The 15,865-nt window shown below is 41.4% G+C and overlaps 1 protein-coding gene across 1 annotated transcript; it reads left to right on the top strand.

The window, feature by feature from the left end:
• Nucleotides 1-6,267: 6,267 nt before the first annotated feature.
• CCR3 (chemokine (C-C motif) receptor 3) lies at nucleotides 6,268-7,347 on the top strand. Its single transcript, XM_008582130.1, has one exon. It carries the CDS (start codon nucleotides 6,268-6,270, stop codon nucleotides 7,345-7,347), a length of 1,080 nt encoding a protein of 359 aa, XP_008580352.1.
• The last annotated feature ends 8,518 nt before the right edge of the window (nucleotides 7,348-15,865 follow it).

The raw sequence follows: 15,865 nt of genomic DNA, 5'->3' as shown, positions 1-15,865 counted from the left end.
AATAATCATATACATTGTATATTGACAAAATAAAAATTTAACGAAAAAAAAAAAGAAAATAAGATAATCATATACATTGTATATTGACAAAATAAAAATTTAACGAAAAAAAAAAAAAGAAAATAAATAACGAAAAAAAAAAAGAAAATAAGTTTGGTTATTTCTGTGATATATAACATTTTAAGGTAATAACTGGACTCATAAGTGATAACATTATACCATGACATCAGACTTCTAGGAATCTCATAAAATTTCTGGAAAATATTAATAACATATCTGTACAAATATAAAGAAGATTTAATATAGTTTCTTATGTGACAATGCTTCCCATGCAATTTAATATATCAAATATCCTAATTAGTTTAGTATCTCCCTTTTTATAAGGAGAACAAATTCCTTTGAGATTTTTCTAGGGGCCCTCTGCAAAATACCAAAGATAGTTCAAGGACAAAAAGAGTTTATTCAGAGTGTTATTTGGGGAAGTTGTCAAAAATGTCAAAAGATCTAAAACATTGGTTAAATAGCATCACAGATCACTATGAAGCAATACTTGGTTATATGTTTAACCGAGTGACAATTAAAAGATTTCAGAGGCAAATAAAGAAAGTTACATAGTTGAAAGAAAAAAACCTTAGATGTGTAAGAGAGATGACTCATTTTTCTCAAATAATCAAAGACCTTAATAAAGACAACATGAGGCACAGGAAATTATGCTGATGAGACATAAAGTCTTTTTTTTTTTAAGGCAGGTCACTTAAAAGGTAAAGAGAAAACTTTCATAATGTCTCATCGAGAGCAGACTAATAATCCAAGAAAACTTCGTTGTTTTAACAGAGAGAAGACCAAATTCTAGTTTCATATCAGTATATTTTTGATATCAAGGCTCATTTTTAAATCCTTATAATAAATTCATTTCATTTTATACAGCTTAATCATATATGATTCTTTCTCTCATTCTCTCTGTCTTTCTCTTCCCTACTTTCTATGTCCATTTGGTTTTTGTCTTTTATTCCCCTCTTTTTAATTTTGAAATAACCTTTAAATAGTACAAAATGATTCTTCTATTTTCTCAATGAAAAACACATCCTTATACCTTATAACTTTCCTTAGCAAAAATGCATCTTTTTTTGTATGCAGCCACGTGTTGCTTGACCACGGGGATATGTTCTGAGAGTCAGATGCATCATCAGTTATCTTCTTCTTGTGGGAACATCACACAGTGCACAAACCCAGATGGCAGTCTACTACGCACCTAGCTATGTGCTATAGCCTGTTGCTATGACATTACGACAGCTATGACATCACTAGGTGATAGGAATTTTTTAGCTCCATTATAATCTATGGGATCACCATCGTATATGAGGTCTGTCATTGACCAAAATGTTATGCGATGCAAGACTGCACTTGCATAGAGAGTTGTTTCTCTTATTATTTCTAGTAGTTTTAATTACAGATATTAATTAGAACTCTAACCTTAATTTCCAGCAAAAACTAGGAAGTACACCATTTTATCTTTTTTAAAAGCATATGCTTCCTTGCGCTGCCATTTCTAATGTGGCACAGGGCATGTTCACTAACAGACCCAAACGTCTTTAGTCTCTCCGTAATAAGAAGCTGTAGGGAGGCTAAATTTTATCTTTATCCTCCTAGGCTTTTCAGCTGGGCCAGAGAATTTAACCATTTGTACAGATTTCCTTTACCCTCAACTTTCCATCCTTCATGATAAAAATGTTAAAACTTTCTGGTATAGGGAGGACACCTTCCACATGGGAACTTTATATCCCGCCTTTAAGTAAAAAGAGGAAGGTCTGAGAGGGTTTTTTCCTTTTTTTTTTTTTTTTTTTTTTTTTTGCTTCTGCTGTTTTCCAAGTGCCTTTAATTCAGTATTGTCAGTATGATACCTGGTGGCAGTTCCAGGTTCTTGGTCTATCCATGAGAGAAAAATCTTTCACAGGACCAGTCAAAAGAGAGGAAGAGAGGGACAGAGAAATGGAACATAATTGGGCTTTATTATAAAGCAAAGCTACATGCCAGAGAAGTGCGCTGGCTTCTCTGCAAGGGAGAAATGCACGCCCCCCGGATTCTTAGAGGGAGGGTTTATATGTTGTCTGAGATGGGGATGTCTCTATGTCCTAGCTAAGGGGAGGACCATTTGGCAGTGGGGAAGGACCTAAGGTAATTAAGGCCTAGTAAGGTAGTATCAGCTTCCTGTCATGTGTCCTTGAGTTTCTGAAGTTTCCGGTCACTCTCTTAACTTAGGCTAAACCAGTCTGAATATTTATGAGCAGCCTCCCTGGGGCATGCCCCTATTTTGCCCTGCCTCCATTCTGTCTTTTGGAAGCCTCTTTATACCAATCCAAAAATGCATTCCGTTGTTGTTAGAGATCCAGGATCCCATTTTTTCAAGGGCACTGCTAAAAGGAGCTATTGTGTCTACGTTAAATGTTCCTCACAGTAGCCCCTCTATTGAGTGTCTACTCAATAAATGTCAATTTTCTCATCCCCTAAAGACCAAAAGCATTCAGAAATCTTCCTCTCTTTATTTTTTTTAGCCTATGTCCAATGATTTAGTTTTAAATTGCCATCCATTCTTGGAGATTCTTAATCAAATTTTTAAGAGCTCACACCAAAATTAGACTGCCTTAAAGAACAATGGAAGGCCTGTTGGTTAGTCTGTTCTTTAGGGCCTTTGAAAGGTTGTGCAGAAGGGGGTTGTGAGGGATGGGTGTCCCATTACTATAGTCAGGAACAAGACAAATGTACGGATGCCACTATTTATTTAAAATGCTGTGGAAGTTTCAACCAAAGCAATAAGTTGAAAAAAAAACAAAGAGGGATATGAAAAAGGGGATATAATCTTTAGCTGTTAGGTAATATGATTATCTAGAAGTCCCGAAGGAATTCATTTTTAAAAATTAGTGAGGTAGTCAGCCTAAAAATAGAAAATAATTTTCTCTCCCACGTGCAACAATTGGTTGGAAAATATATGAGGGAAAAATATCTCATTCATGGTTGCCTCAGAAAATATAAAGCTAGATAGAAACTTAATAAGAAATGTACAAGACCAGTAACTAAGAGAACTATAGTAAACTAAGTAGACATAACTTGTTCCCAGATATAAAAACTTGATATTGTAAATTATTAATTCTTCCTAAATTTATTTACAAATGTAATACAGTTCTACTCAAAATTGTGTTTTTATAAATAATTGACCAAGTGATCCTAAAGTTTATCTAGCAGCATGAATGGCTGGAATAGATAAGACATATTTGGAAATAAATAATGAAAAGGAGTTGCATAATTAAGATAACCAAAAGAATCTGCTCTGACCAGGTCAGGTAAATTACAGGGCCTTGAGAGATCTGGGATAAGTCAGTAATCACGTCCACCTGTCCTGGAAAATGTTATCATAAGATCATTTTTACTTAGAAGCAGACTTTATGGCACCAAAATGCTGTAAAATAACCAAGAATCCTTCTTGCTACCCTTACCCTGGATCACTGCATGTAGGAAGTAACCTAGTAACAATCCCCCAAATCTGTACATCATGCACAACTAATAGGAAACCTGGTGAAGTAGTTGAGGTGGGGCTGTCTTCTCTCTCTCCTTTGACCCTTCTCCCTTCTTGTGATGATGGAATGCTAAGCTCAGCTGGCCTCTACAGAGCACATTTCTTAGGGCGACCTGATTTATGTGTCTCCCAGGTTGCTATCGTCAATTGGCTCAGTAAGTCCTTGCCATATAAATCTGGCCTCAGTTTTTTTTTTTTTTAGGTCAACAATTAGATAATCTATATACACAATCTAATAAATCTGTAGTAATTAAAAGAGTGTTTCTAGCACAGAAATGAGATCGGTGGAATGAAATATTAAGTATACAATCCGAATCAGGAATATTAAAGAATGTATGAAAAGGGGATGTTTCAAGCCCAAGTGGAAAGGAGGGTTATTCACGATACAGTGTTTTTAAATTGGTCAACCATTTAGAGAGCAGTAAACTAGAAATGTACTTCATGCCATATATCAAAATAAATTAAAAATGGATTAGAGATTTACATGTATAAAACGGGACCGTAAAGATATTAAAGGACTTATAAACATTTATGTAATCTTGGGGCGTGGAGGTTCTTCCTAAATGGAATCCTAAGGAAAAATCAGTATGGGCTTTGGGGCAAAAGGACTCTGCAGAACCTGCATGCTTTCTTTCTTTGAGGGGGAAGGGGAGCTGGCCTGCTCAGGGACCCAAACCGCATGCTTTCTTGAGCTTTGAACTTTAGAGCTAAAATTTCATAGGCGGCTCTGAAGTCCAAACCAAAAGATTCTACGAGTTTATCATATTAATCATGTTGATTTTATAGAAATGCTACATGAATTACAGGCACTGTTCTCAAACTGAACAAAAGTTTAATGATTTTTTTAAAAAGTTTGACTTGTTTTTAAATCACTCTGGTAGAAAAGGAAAATAAATACAAATAATTAATGGTGAGCAGAGGCTGCTCTTCCTTTGCCTTATGGAGCGAGCAGCTTTGCTCCTCTCCTGCCCTAGGGATGAAGTGTAGAAGGACACGCTCTGTGACTACAAACCCATCACAGGCAGGACGGGTGTGTCTTCTCAGGGGCTGCAGCTTATGCCGTGAGGAATGAGAATGCTGAGACGATCATACGAATCAGTCGTTCTTCGCTTCCATTTTTCTCCTCAAAAGCCTAGAATGTGTCTCTGATCAGTGGGAAATGTACCTGGACAGACCCATGAAAATATATCAAGTTCCATTCAAGGGACCCTCCTTTTTCTTAATTTCGTCTGAAATGGCTTCTCACTGCCTTTCTTTCATTCTGGTTCCCACTAGTTTTACAGGTTTTTCAATTTTATAATGTGAACTCACATACACTCTCTCATTTGATCTTCAGGACAACCCCCAGTGGTATCATGATCCTTGTTTTGGAGATAAGTAAATGAGCTCAGAGTTAAGGACTTGTCCAAGTCCTACAGCTGGGAGGGGCTGGACTGGATCTTGCACTTCTGTTTCTGCTCTCACTCGCTTTGACCTTTGGGGTCTCAGTATTCTTGAAGTATTCTATTAAGCATTCTGTTAAAAAGCAAAAACAGTGCCTTGCCATTGGCCCCAATTATTAGTGCAGTTCTAAGACTTACCTTGAGAGCTTCCCATTGACTTATATATTCATGTCCTCACACATGTCCCTTCGTCCTAAAAAGGAGAAAGTCAGTAGGACTCCTTGCGAGGAATCAGTGCATGACGTAACTGTCCTTCATGGGACTCCTGCCTTGTGTATTTCTCCTTCCATGCTGAAGTCCATACTCTTGACAAAAGCAGGCACCAGTCTTAGGGCTCTTGGTCTAAAGATATCCAGTCTAATAAGAAATCCCATTCAACGATCCCTCCTGCTTGCCCCTTTGTGAAAGAGACGCTCTTAGGGCTTTGCTGTTGGCACACGACTGGCTAATTCAGCATTACTGGGAGCAGGAAAAAGAAAGTAACCCAAGTTAATGCTGTTTATAATTGTCATTATTACAATAGTTAATAATTATAATAGCTACATTTTTGAAAGTTCAATTTAAAAATCACTACATTTGAATCTAGTGATGAGAGAATTGGAAATACACAGAGACTAAAGATGTAGCCCAAACTTTTGTATTTACTTGTTAGAGGATTTTGGATAAATCACTACATTTCTTCAAGGTTCAATTTCCACATTAGCTATGATGAACAGCACATTGTTATGCGGTCTTGCAGAGGCACAGTTATTTGTAATAATAATACTCACTATTGTTATTATAAGTATTTTGTTTTTAAATAGGTACGATAATAATTTTGAAAGTCATATATAATCTGTAAAACAAAAAATGCAAAATGCCTTAAAAGACACAGTAACAATAGTTATTATTATAACATTATTATTATTATCCAGCCTGTTTTTTTTTTTCTTTTTTGTATTTCTTCCTTCAAATGCTTTCAGAAATCAATATCCCCATTCTTCACCACCATCGCATAACATTTCTGTTTCTTTTCCATCATGGATTATGCTGACTTTGAAAGCTTCAGATCTTTCCTTCCTCACTCCCCTCTCATAGCATTTCTGATATGCCTTTTGAAATACATGCTAAGGAACCTCTAAAACGTATAGGCTGCTCATCACGTGTGGCATCTTTGTTCAATGAATAAATCAACTGGTATGTTTCACAAAGGATGACCATGCTTAATTGTGCAATTGTTTTTTTTTTTCTTTTTCTATCACAGGGACAAGAGAAATGGCAACCTCAATAGATGAGACTGAGACTGTGGTTGAGGCATTTGTGACCACATCCTATGACTATGGATGGTCACAGCCGTGTGAAAAAGTCAATATCAAGAGGCTGGGGGCTCAGCTCCTGCCTCCACTGTATTTCCTGGTGTTCATCGTTGGCCTCTTGGGCAACGTGGTAGTGGTGGTGATCCTCACAAAATACAGGAGGCTCAGGATTATGACCAACATCTACCTGCTCAACTTGGCAATCTCTGACTTGCTTTTTCTCTTCACGCTTCCATTCTGGGTTTACTATGTGAAGTGGGATACGTGGGTTTTTGGCAATTTCATGTGTAAGCTCTTCTCGGGGCTTTATCACATAGGCTTGTACAGTGAGATCTTCTTCATCATCCTGCTGACAGTTGACAGGTACCTGGCCATCGTCCATGCTGTGTTTGCCCTTCGAGCCCGGACTGTCACTTTAGGCATCATAACCAGCACCGTCACCTGGGGCCTGGCAGGGCTAGCAGCACTCCCAGAATTCATCTTCTATGAGTCCCAAGGGTGGTATGGAGAGTTTTCCTGCAGTCCTGGGTACCCAGAGGATGAAGAATATAGCTGGAAGAGTTTTTATGTTCTGAGGATGAATATCTTTGGTCTTGCTCTCCCTCTGCTCGTGATGGTTATCTGCTACTCAGGAATCATTAAAATGCTGCTGAGATGCCCCAATAAGAAAAAGTACAAGGCCATTCGGCTCATTTTCGTCATCATGGTGGTCTTTTTCATTTTCTGGACACCCTACAACCTGGCTCTACTTCTCTCTGTTTTTCAAACGGCTTTCTTTGAGAACAGCTGCGAGCGGAGCAAACACCTGGACCTGGCCGTTCAAGTGACGGAGGTGATCGCCTTCACACACTGTTGTGTCAACCCAGTGATCTACGCCTTTGTTGGCGAGAGATTCCAGAAATACCTGCACCACTTTTTCCACAGGCATGTGGTCGTACACCTGGGCAAATACATCCCGTTCCTTCCTAGTGAGAAACTGGACAGAGCCAGCTCTGTTTCCCCATCAACAGGGGAGCCAGAACTCTCTGTTATATTTTAGGTCAGAAGCAGAAAATTGCCCAAAGAGGATGGTCTGGGTGTTGTTGACCAAATTGACATCCAAACCAGTCCCGTGTAACACTGAAGCTCTTGAAGACATTAGAATATATACACAATGCTGGCAGCATGTGCATGCACCCCAAGGTCATTACCAGAGGCCAAGGGCTGGGCAGTTTACTCATGGTCAACCTTGAAAAGCAGAGCTTCGCTTCATTCTCTCAAGAGCTACATAAATTTTAATGTATCTGAATGTTAGATAGTTACTATTTGCAGCTCGCAAGCAGTTAAAACTTAATATTTTAAACCTTAACTTCAGCCAGCTATTGGAATAAATGAAACATTTCACAAAATACAATAATTTCAATTACTTTATTTCCTAACGTACCCAGCTCTTTCCTTGCTTAATGAAAACCTTTTTTCTTTTTCTTTTTTTGTTTTTAGTATATGGATACTCTCAAGCAACATAATTGCATGCCTACCTGTTTTAAACATTCCTAATAGTCAATTCATTTTCTGTTCACACCACATTTCCCATGAGTGACTCACAGAGCTCTGACTTGTGCACACTGTGCACTTAAATGCCAATCTCACATTACAGAGTAGGTCAGGGGCCACCTGAACATAAGAAGTAGCCAGGTGTGGAGAGGGGGTGTTGGGCTCGCGGGACTCTCTGCAGCTGTAGCTCAGTGTCTCTCAAACTTGTCATCAGAAGTACCTGGAGGGTGTGTTAAAGCATGGACGGCCAGGTCCCACCCCCAAGTTTCTGATTCAGTGGTCTGTAGCGAGACCTGAGAATTTGCATCACTAGCTAGCTTCCAGGTGATGCTGATGCCACTTGTCCTAGATCACACTTTCAGAACAACTTCTCTGGCTAAAATGCTCCTAGAGACACTCCATAGTTATCCTTGAAACTAAGGATTTCACAGTTCTCATACGGAAATGCAAAAGGTCCTTTTGATCTAGGCTCCGCTAAGAACAATCTCCATCCTAGACAGCCTAGGAACGATGTCAGTCCATCCTAAACCAATTGGTTTAGTGGGAATTTCCAGTCCACCATCTTGTTGAATTGATCTTTTCGTGAGTGCCTGTATCTCACACCCTGCACTAGAAGCTGTGGGAGATGCAAAGACTGGTGAGACTTTGTGTGAGCTACAACCTAAGGAGAAAAAAATGCAACTGATGATGTAAAACTTTCCCCAAAATTAGGAATGTACTGGGTTCTCCTTCCCTTTCCTTCCCCCTATTTATTGCTTCTTGGGGAGGAAAGTTCTAAGCTTCCACTTAACTTGTGCCTCTCACTAGAGACAATGTGTGATAGTGTAATGTGAGCCCTGCCAGCTGTTCATCCAACAAATATCTGTTAGGTGATATGGATGGAATGCACACACATTGCTTTAATTTAAGTGAAGGGTGCAAAAATATATAAGACAAACCCAACCCTTGCTCCCATGAAACCTTCAGTCTAGTAGAGTGTATAAGATAGAAATCACTCCAGTGCAAAGAGGACAGACATTTAAGGCTATGCCTGGGTCAGGAAAGGAAAAACCATTTCTACCTGGAACCCAAAGGAAGGAAGACTTCATGGAGGAAGTGGATTTTGAGCAGGTCTCTGAAAGAAAGGCAGGATTTGGAAAGGGAGAGGATTTGGGGGAAGGCACTTTAAGCTATGGGAATGCCAAGTCCAAAGCTGAGGGAGGAAGGCATGTATATGTGGACAGTAGGGCAGGGTGGACAGGTTGGGATGGGCTGTGGATTTCAGGCAAAGGATCGGGGGCTTTTTAAGGAAGGCCAAGAGGAGCTATTGAAGGGTTTAAAGCAGTGGAGTAAAGCAATCAACGTTGTGCATTAGGAAGATGACTCTGGTAACTCATAGAGCATGGAGTGGAGGCCCCAGAACCATGCAGGGAGGTAAGTCAGAAGGTGAATGCAAGTATGAAGGCAGTATCCGTGGCTGATAAGAGAGATGCCAGGAGCACCCAGAGAGGAATCTGATCATAGATAGCACAAAAAGTCAAAGGGAAAAACAGACTGTCTCATGTTAAAAAAAGAGAGAGAGAGACACATACATACATATTTTCTTTGTACTTAGATGCACAGACCACTTCCTAAAGGATACAAAAGAAAACAGTACCAATGGTTGTCTTTAGGGAGGGATATGGGTGGACAGAGAGCAGGATGAAGCTGACTTTTTGTGCCTTTTGGATTTTGAACCATGGGAACATGTTACCTATTCAAAAAATAAATAAAACTTTAGAATTATATATATGTATAAAATAAAAGGCTAGGCTACTATCCAGATGTTCAGATGTTGGTATCCATCCTACCGGAAATAAAGATATGGGAAGATTCAGTTCTCGCTAAAATATTAGGAGTTGGAGGCTCACCGTCTACAAAATAGATTGTAAAAAGAAAGGGGGAGAGGAGTGGTGGACAGTTCCACAGCACTACCTTCCGTCGGCTGTGAGACCAGGTACATTTCCCACCGAGCACCTACCGTGTTCTCAGCTAGTTCCCGAGAAAACAAAATTGGGCACACCGTGGACCCTGCCTTCAGGGAGCTCACCGTCAGATTGAGTTCGACACTGTTCTTGTCTTTCACTGCCAGAATTCAAAACCATATCTTGTAAAGGAATTGCCGATGTCAAAATGTAACCCAAATGAGGGCAACTTCCATGGTCTTCCAGAAAATATCATTCACTTCCCAATCAAATGCTTGGAGAAGGGGTGTGCAAGCTCTCGGCCCTCCATTCCATCTGTCTTCAACCTCTGGTGAGAAGCCTTGACGTTTCTTACCATCCTGCCTATCTTCAAGCCCCACATGGGCAACACAGGATGTGAACTTTGGAACACTCTAGACCACACAACACGATCTCAATTTGGCTAGGAAACTTTGAAGTACTTTTTCTCTTTTTTGTGGTTCAGTCAAAATGTAAATAAAACAATCATTTTAAAACTTAACTCTACATCACTGGTTCTCTCTTGCATTGTGAAAGCATCTGCCCTTAGGTAACCACAAGTGCAGGGTACTAGTGTTTGTCCATACTCCCCCTATCCCTGAAAGCTTTGAAGAGCTTTGTGACTCTCACAAAACTGCACGTGATCAATTCATGAATCAGTGTGCTCTGTTTCGCTCCCTAGCCCAGCTCTGTCCAATAGAACTGTCTGTGATGATAGAAATGTCCTCTGTCTCACTGTCCAATGTGGTCACCACCAGCCACTGGCAGCTATTAAGCACTTAAAATGTGACTTGTGCTACTGACGAACTGTATTTCTAAATTTGATTCAACTTGAATTACTTTGGATTAAATGTAAACAGCCACATGTGGCTGGTGGCTACTCCAGGTGGTTAGTGGCATGGCACTTGCCTCTTACCCGTCCTCTACCTACACATCAAGCTTCCTGTAGACATCAACTTCCAGCAAACACCTGACTTGAACTCTGTGTGACAGTAGGGAAAATTCTGGTGGTGCAAAGATGAATAGGACCCATTTCTAGAAAACTTACTCACCGTTCAGTGGAAGAGACCCATCTGACTCATATGACTGTAATGAAATGTGATGGGGACCTAAAGCACCCTACTGCAGAAAGTAGGATGGAGACACTGAAGAAAGCTACAAAGAAAAGGTCACATTCTGCTTAGGTGGGGTTTCCCCAGGTGCAGACCGTGAGCAAGGATTTGAGAACAAAGAGTTTATTTGGAAAGTGCAGGAAACTCTAGTAGGGAAGTGGGGAAGTAAAACAGGGAGGGGAAGGTGCCAATAAAGGGTACATTATGAAGCCACCTTCCACAGGGCGTGACTGGAGTTTAAGCCACTAAAAGACTCTGGAAAACAGTGTAGCACACACTTCTCAGCTATCCCATTCGAGGGGGAAGAGTGTTGGGTATTTATATTCTGCTCCCGAAGGCTAAAGGCTGAAGTCACTGGCTGAAGGCTGCTCCTGGAGGTTTTAATTCCCCAGCGCTTCCAGCCTGCCTTGCTCAGGAGGAGAGGCCTCCCCAGCTTTGGGGAAAGCTACTTGGGAAACCAGATGCAGATACTGGAGGTAAAAAGCCAGCTGGGCATGCATGGTGAAGGTGTTAAAGAGGCACCCTGTATCAGGATCAGACTCACACTCAGGAAATATGGAGACAAGGGACAGGCAGCTGCATTGGGGAAGAGTGGAGAAGAATTGCCACTACTTTGGGATGGGTCTATATGTCCAGTGTTGATTTTGGCTAGAATGTGGAATTCTTTTCTATGGGCCATATGAGAGAGACCTGACTGCCCAAGAAGACTGTCCGGAGGGACCTCAGCAGCACATATCTGCAGTGGATTGCCAGCACAAAGGATGGCGGGAAGTTGACAGCTAGGGAAAATGCATATTTTCAAGTCACAGGAATTATGTTGAAAATTCCCAGGGATGTCTCCAGTGACTCTACAAAAGCAGTCTGTGAGAGAAAGGATCAACTTTTAAATATCTGCCAGCCCCAGAAGGGGTGACATCATCTTATGATGGGCCAGTCAAACAGGCTTCCTAACCCTAACTTTCCTTCCTTCCTGGCTGCCACCTAGTGGGAGGGTTAGAATCCATGCTCTGCAAGCTGGGGAAGGAGTAAAGTGCCAGGTAGGAAGAGCAGGAGGTAGGATCAGGTCCTGCTCTTCTCTCCTGCAAGTAGTCATCCCTCAGCCCACTGGGGGTGAGTGGGGAGATTTAAATGTCAAATCAAGTTGAGTTTTGATTATCATGTGCAGATCAACTTGTCAATTTTTGAATTGAAACTCTGTCCTTCTGTGACCTCAAATGAGCATGGGGATTTTTTTGTACCTAAGCGTGATGATGAATGTCTTGGACTGCCTGAATTTTCATTTGGGCTAGAAGAACTTCAGCCTCTAATTCAACTGAAAGGGACCGTGAAGCACAAAAGTTAACACCCCATGAGTTCTGTTGGTTTAATATACTGGTGGCACATCAAAGCCCCCAAATTTCAGCTCCCTCTATGTAGAGCTTACAAGAATTTGCAGAACTGTCCTACAGGACTTAAATGGGTGTTAGAGACTTAGATCCTGGCTCGGAAATAGGACAAAGGAAAAAAAAAAGCTATGATATTAAAGATACATATAGATATAAATATACATATGGATGTGAATATGGGTATGGGGTTGCATATTGAAATACCTAATAATGCCTTTAGAATCCTATATACCTACCTAGATTTTGCCTATTTCAAGGTTAACCTTTGCTGGCTAAGCAAGAGCTAGTCCACTGCTCACTGCCCAATGCCCATCAGAGGAAGGGCTGCCTCTTGAAGTCTAGACTTTCTTGAACTGAGGAAAGACTCTCAGTTTATACATAGGACAAGATTCTTCCTAGTTTGGTTTGAGGTCCTGGCCAAATCAGCCCCAACCCTCAGATCAAGTCCTTGCTTCTGTTACCATTGCAGTGGGAAGTGTGAATGCTAGGGGGCCTTGGCCAGTGCCACAGCACAGCTAGTCCTGTGCACAGACATTCAGTCCACAGAATGCGTACACGTGCTAGGCAGGAGGCGACGTTTTGATATTGCTGCAGGAACTCAGGAACACTTAAATCTGATCTTGTCCAACTGTGTTGTAAACTAGGGGATGGCATTTGTATCCCCAGGAACTGTGCAATGCAGTGACCACAGGAGGGAGCTATTACCTGGGCTAATTCCCAGTTCCCTTTGATGTAAGTAGGGCTTTGGCAAAGCTGGGTATAGCTCAAGGCCTACAAAATTCCACTACCTCCCCTTAAACCAAAATTCAAATGTTATTCCAGAGGGCCACGCCCACACCCAAAGCAATGGGCATGATGAAAAATATGTATGAATAGAAGTGAACAAAGAAACACACGATAGCAGGACCTGCCCCTGTGAGGCACACCTGATTCAACCTACTGTTGCTTGAGGTGTGTAAGTAACAAGACTTGCTAGTGCATGTGTGGAGCTTTTAACACACAGAGGCCCCAACCACCACGATGATCAGAACAGCAACTGCTCTGACCCAGGACAGGTGAGAATGAACACAGAGGCAGACATTTTCCTCCTTCTATGTTGTTCAGTCAAGATGCTGTTCATCTGTCAAACCCCAACTGGTCACATTTGCTGAGTATAGCTTCTCTCACCCCCGGCCCCTTCTGTCACTCACCTCACCGTGCTGTCCACTTTGTAGATGGTCTCTTTATTGAACTCTCTTCAAATTGCCCAATTTGAGTATGTCAGCTGTTTTCTACTGGGACCCTGAGTGACACAAGTTCACGAAAAGATTTGTATTATCTTTTAATTCCATTTTTCCCACAAACTTTTTGAAGTACCCTTGTAGTTCAGGAAAAGAAATTGGTCATAAAAGAAAAAATATGGTAAGTGTCAAGTAAGTATTCAGGGAAGACTTCCTGTAGGAGGAAGGGCCAGACTGGATCTTAAAGACCGGAAGCTACACCACTGAGGAGAGCTGTGGGAGGGGGCTAAGCAAAGGCAGAGCTGGGGATGGACAGAGAATGCTCAGGGAAAAGAGAATGGAGCAGAGAAATTAGACAGACTGGGAGAGAGAGGTCTGGAAGCAAGGGCACTTTGATGCCTGAATTAAGAACCTTAAATGCTGAGAGTTTGAACTTGTCCCATTAGCAACAAGGAATGACACTGCTATAGACAAACTGGGGCGGGGGTTGGGGGGAGGTGATTCCTGCAGTAAATCTAGGCTCTTCTCAGGTCCCCTAGACTTATTTGATCCAAGGGTGGTTGATCCTAGCCTGGCCTAAGCTAGGCCAACTGGAATTTGAAAACTCAAATGAAGGCACACAGAGATGGGTGGAACTGATTGATCCTATGTCTGTGGCTAGAGAGACACTCCATGAGCTTCTGGTGCTGAGGTTCCTGTCCTTCTTGAGGTCCAGTGGTCCTCCTTTCTTTCATCCTGTGAGCTGTCCAAACCTTGCCCATACAGTCATTCGTGGCTGAAGTTGGGGTTGTCTATAAATCAAGAAGATTAACTGATACAGAAATGAGTGCTGGAGAGCAGGTTGCAGACATCAAACTTCCAGGGAGGTGATGAGTGTTTGATTTAGTTGGCAGGAAGTGAGACTCCCCTCCAAATTCCAGGATGGGAAAATGGCAGCCCATGTGATAGAGCGGTGAAACAACTGGTCAAACTGTCACCTCAGGCCATGTGCCCATTAGGGACAGAGCCTGGCTAGGGGTGAGGGGTGAGTGGCAGGAAGGTGCTGCTATCCACCAATCTAATGCCAGAACCAGAGGGTAGAACAGCTGCTTCTGGAGGCACTGAGCAACTTAAAGCAAGACCACTCAAATATTGAAAGTTAGATATCTGCAAGTTAGAGTAAATATCTTCAATTTAGAGTAAAATTTAGAGCCTATCTGTGACCATGTTTAAAACCCTCTTATTACTTGAAGCTGTCAGGCTAAGACTGTTGGAAATCAATTCAGAGCCACATTGTCAGGTGTCTTAATTATAATATGAGTTGAATTCACAGATTTGCCAAAAAGCTTGTACAAATGTTAAAGCATTGACTGAGAGAGACTGAGGACCAGCAGGAATGGGGATATCTGGGAGGCTGCAGAGGATCTGGGGAACCCTGTTCTTCCATTGTCCTCTGGCACATTGTCATCTATACCTCTGTTTCCTAAGGGAGCCAATGTCTCTTAGCATGAGAAAGTTAATAGTGCACCCCATGTCCCACTTTTCATTGTTGCTCACCTAATAAGCAGGATTTAAGTTCAACATGGCCCAGAGAGCACAATGTAGACTCAGAGTAGGGGGAAAAAAGTCCATAAAGACTTACAGAAACTGATGAGTATATATTATCAAAACTCTGGGTTTGGAGTTTGAGTGCTTAATAAAAGTGGCAAAACAGAAATTTGGATTGTGCTGAATTTACTGACATGTGCACTCATCAGAAATATTACACTCAATGGCTAAGATTCTAAGAGTTGCTGGTTGGGCTAATGTAAACCTGGACCAAATGCTGGTCCATCCTAGGCAAGTGCCAGAGACCCCCTGGAATAAGCTAGAGGAAGACAGAAACATTATATTACCTTTATCAAGTGGGTTCTGGCTCGTCTACCTCTCACACTCTTTTTCTTGTCATGAAGACAAGATTGGAGATGAAAGTTCATCTGGAATGATGCTGAGAAGAGCCGTCATTGAAATGCAACCCTTGACCTCAATGGCGTAGGGCATATAAGTGGGCTTTTTACCTTCCAGAAATGACATAAGCGTGGCCATTATAAAAGCCAACAGAAAAAGCATGGTGGTAAGGGCTCAGGGAGTGACCTGACATCCAGAAACCTCTAAATTCATTCATCACAGGGATCCCAAGAATTAAATCAATGTTACTCCAGAACACTTCAGGTCTGGCAAAAAACACATCTGTTGGGAATTGCACGAGAGAACGTGGCCTCTCCCCGAGTTCTCAGAAGTGAGTCATTTCATAAACCAGGGCCTCTTGAATGATAAGGAAACCACACATCTTTGAAGAAGAGCTCTATAATACTGCCACTCATGAGA

This window comes from Galeopterus variegatus, unplaced genomic scaffold (genome assembly GCF_000696425.1).
Source record: "Galeopterus variegatus unplaced genomic scaffold, G_variegatus-3.0.2 Scaffold2523, whole genome shotgun sequence".
NCBI classification, from domain to species: Eukaryota; Metazoa; Chordata; class Mammalia; order Dermoptera; family Cynocephalidae; genus Galeopterus; species Galeopterus variegatus.
This window is presented reverse-complemented; position numbering and strand designations above follow the sequence as displayed.

Bases quoted from the DNA above. Each gene is read 5' to 3' on its own strand.
- CCR3 (XM_008582130.1), top strand. From the start codon at position 6,268: ATGGCAACCTCAATAGATGAGACTGAGACTGTGGTTGAGGCATTTGTG.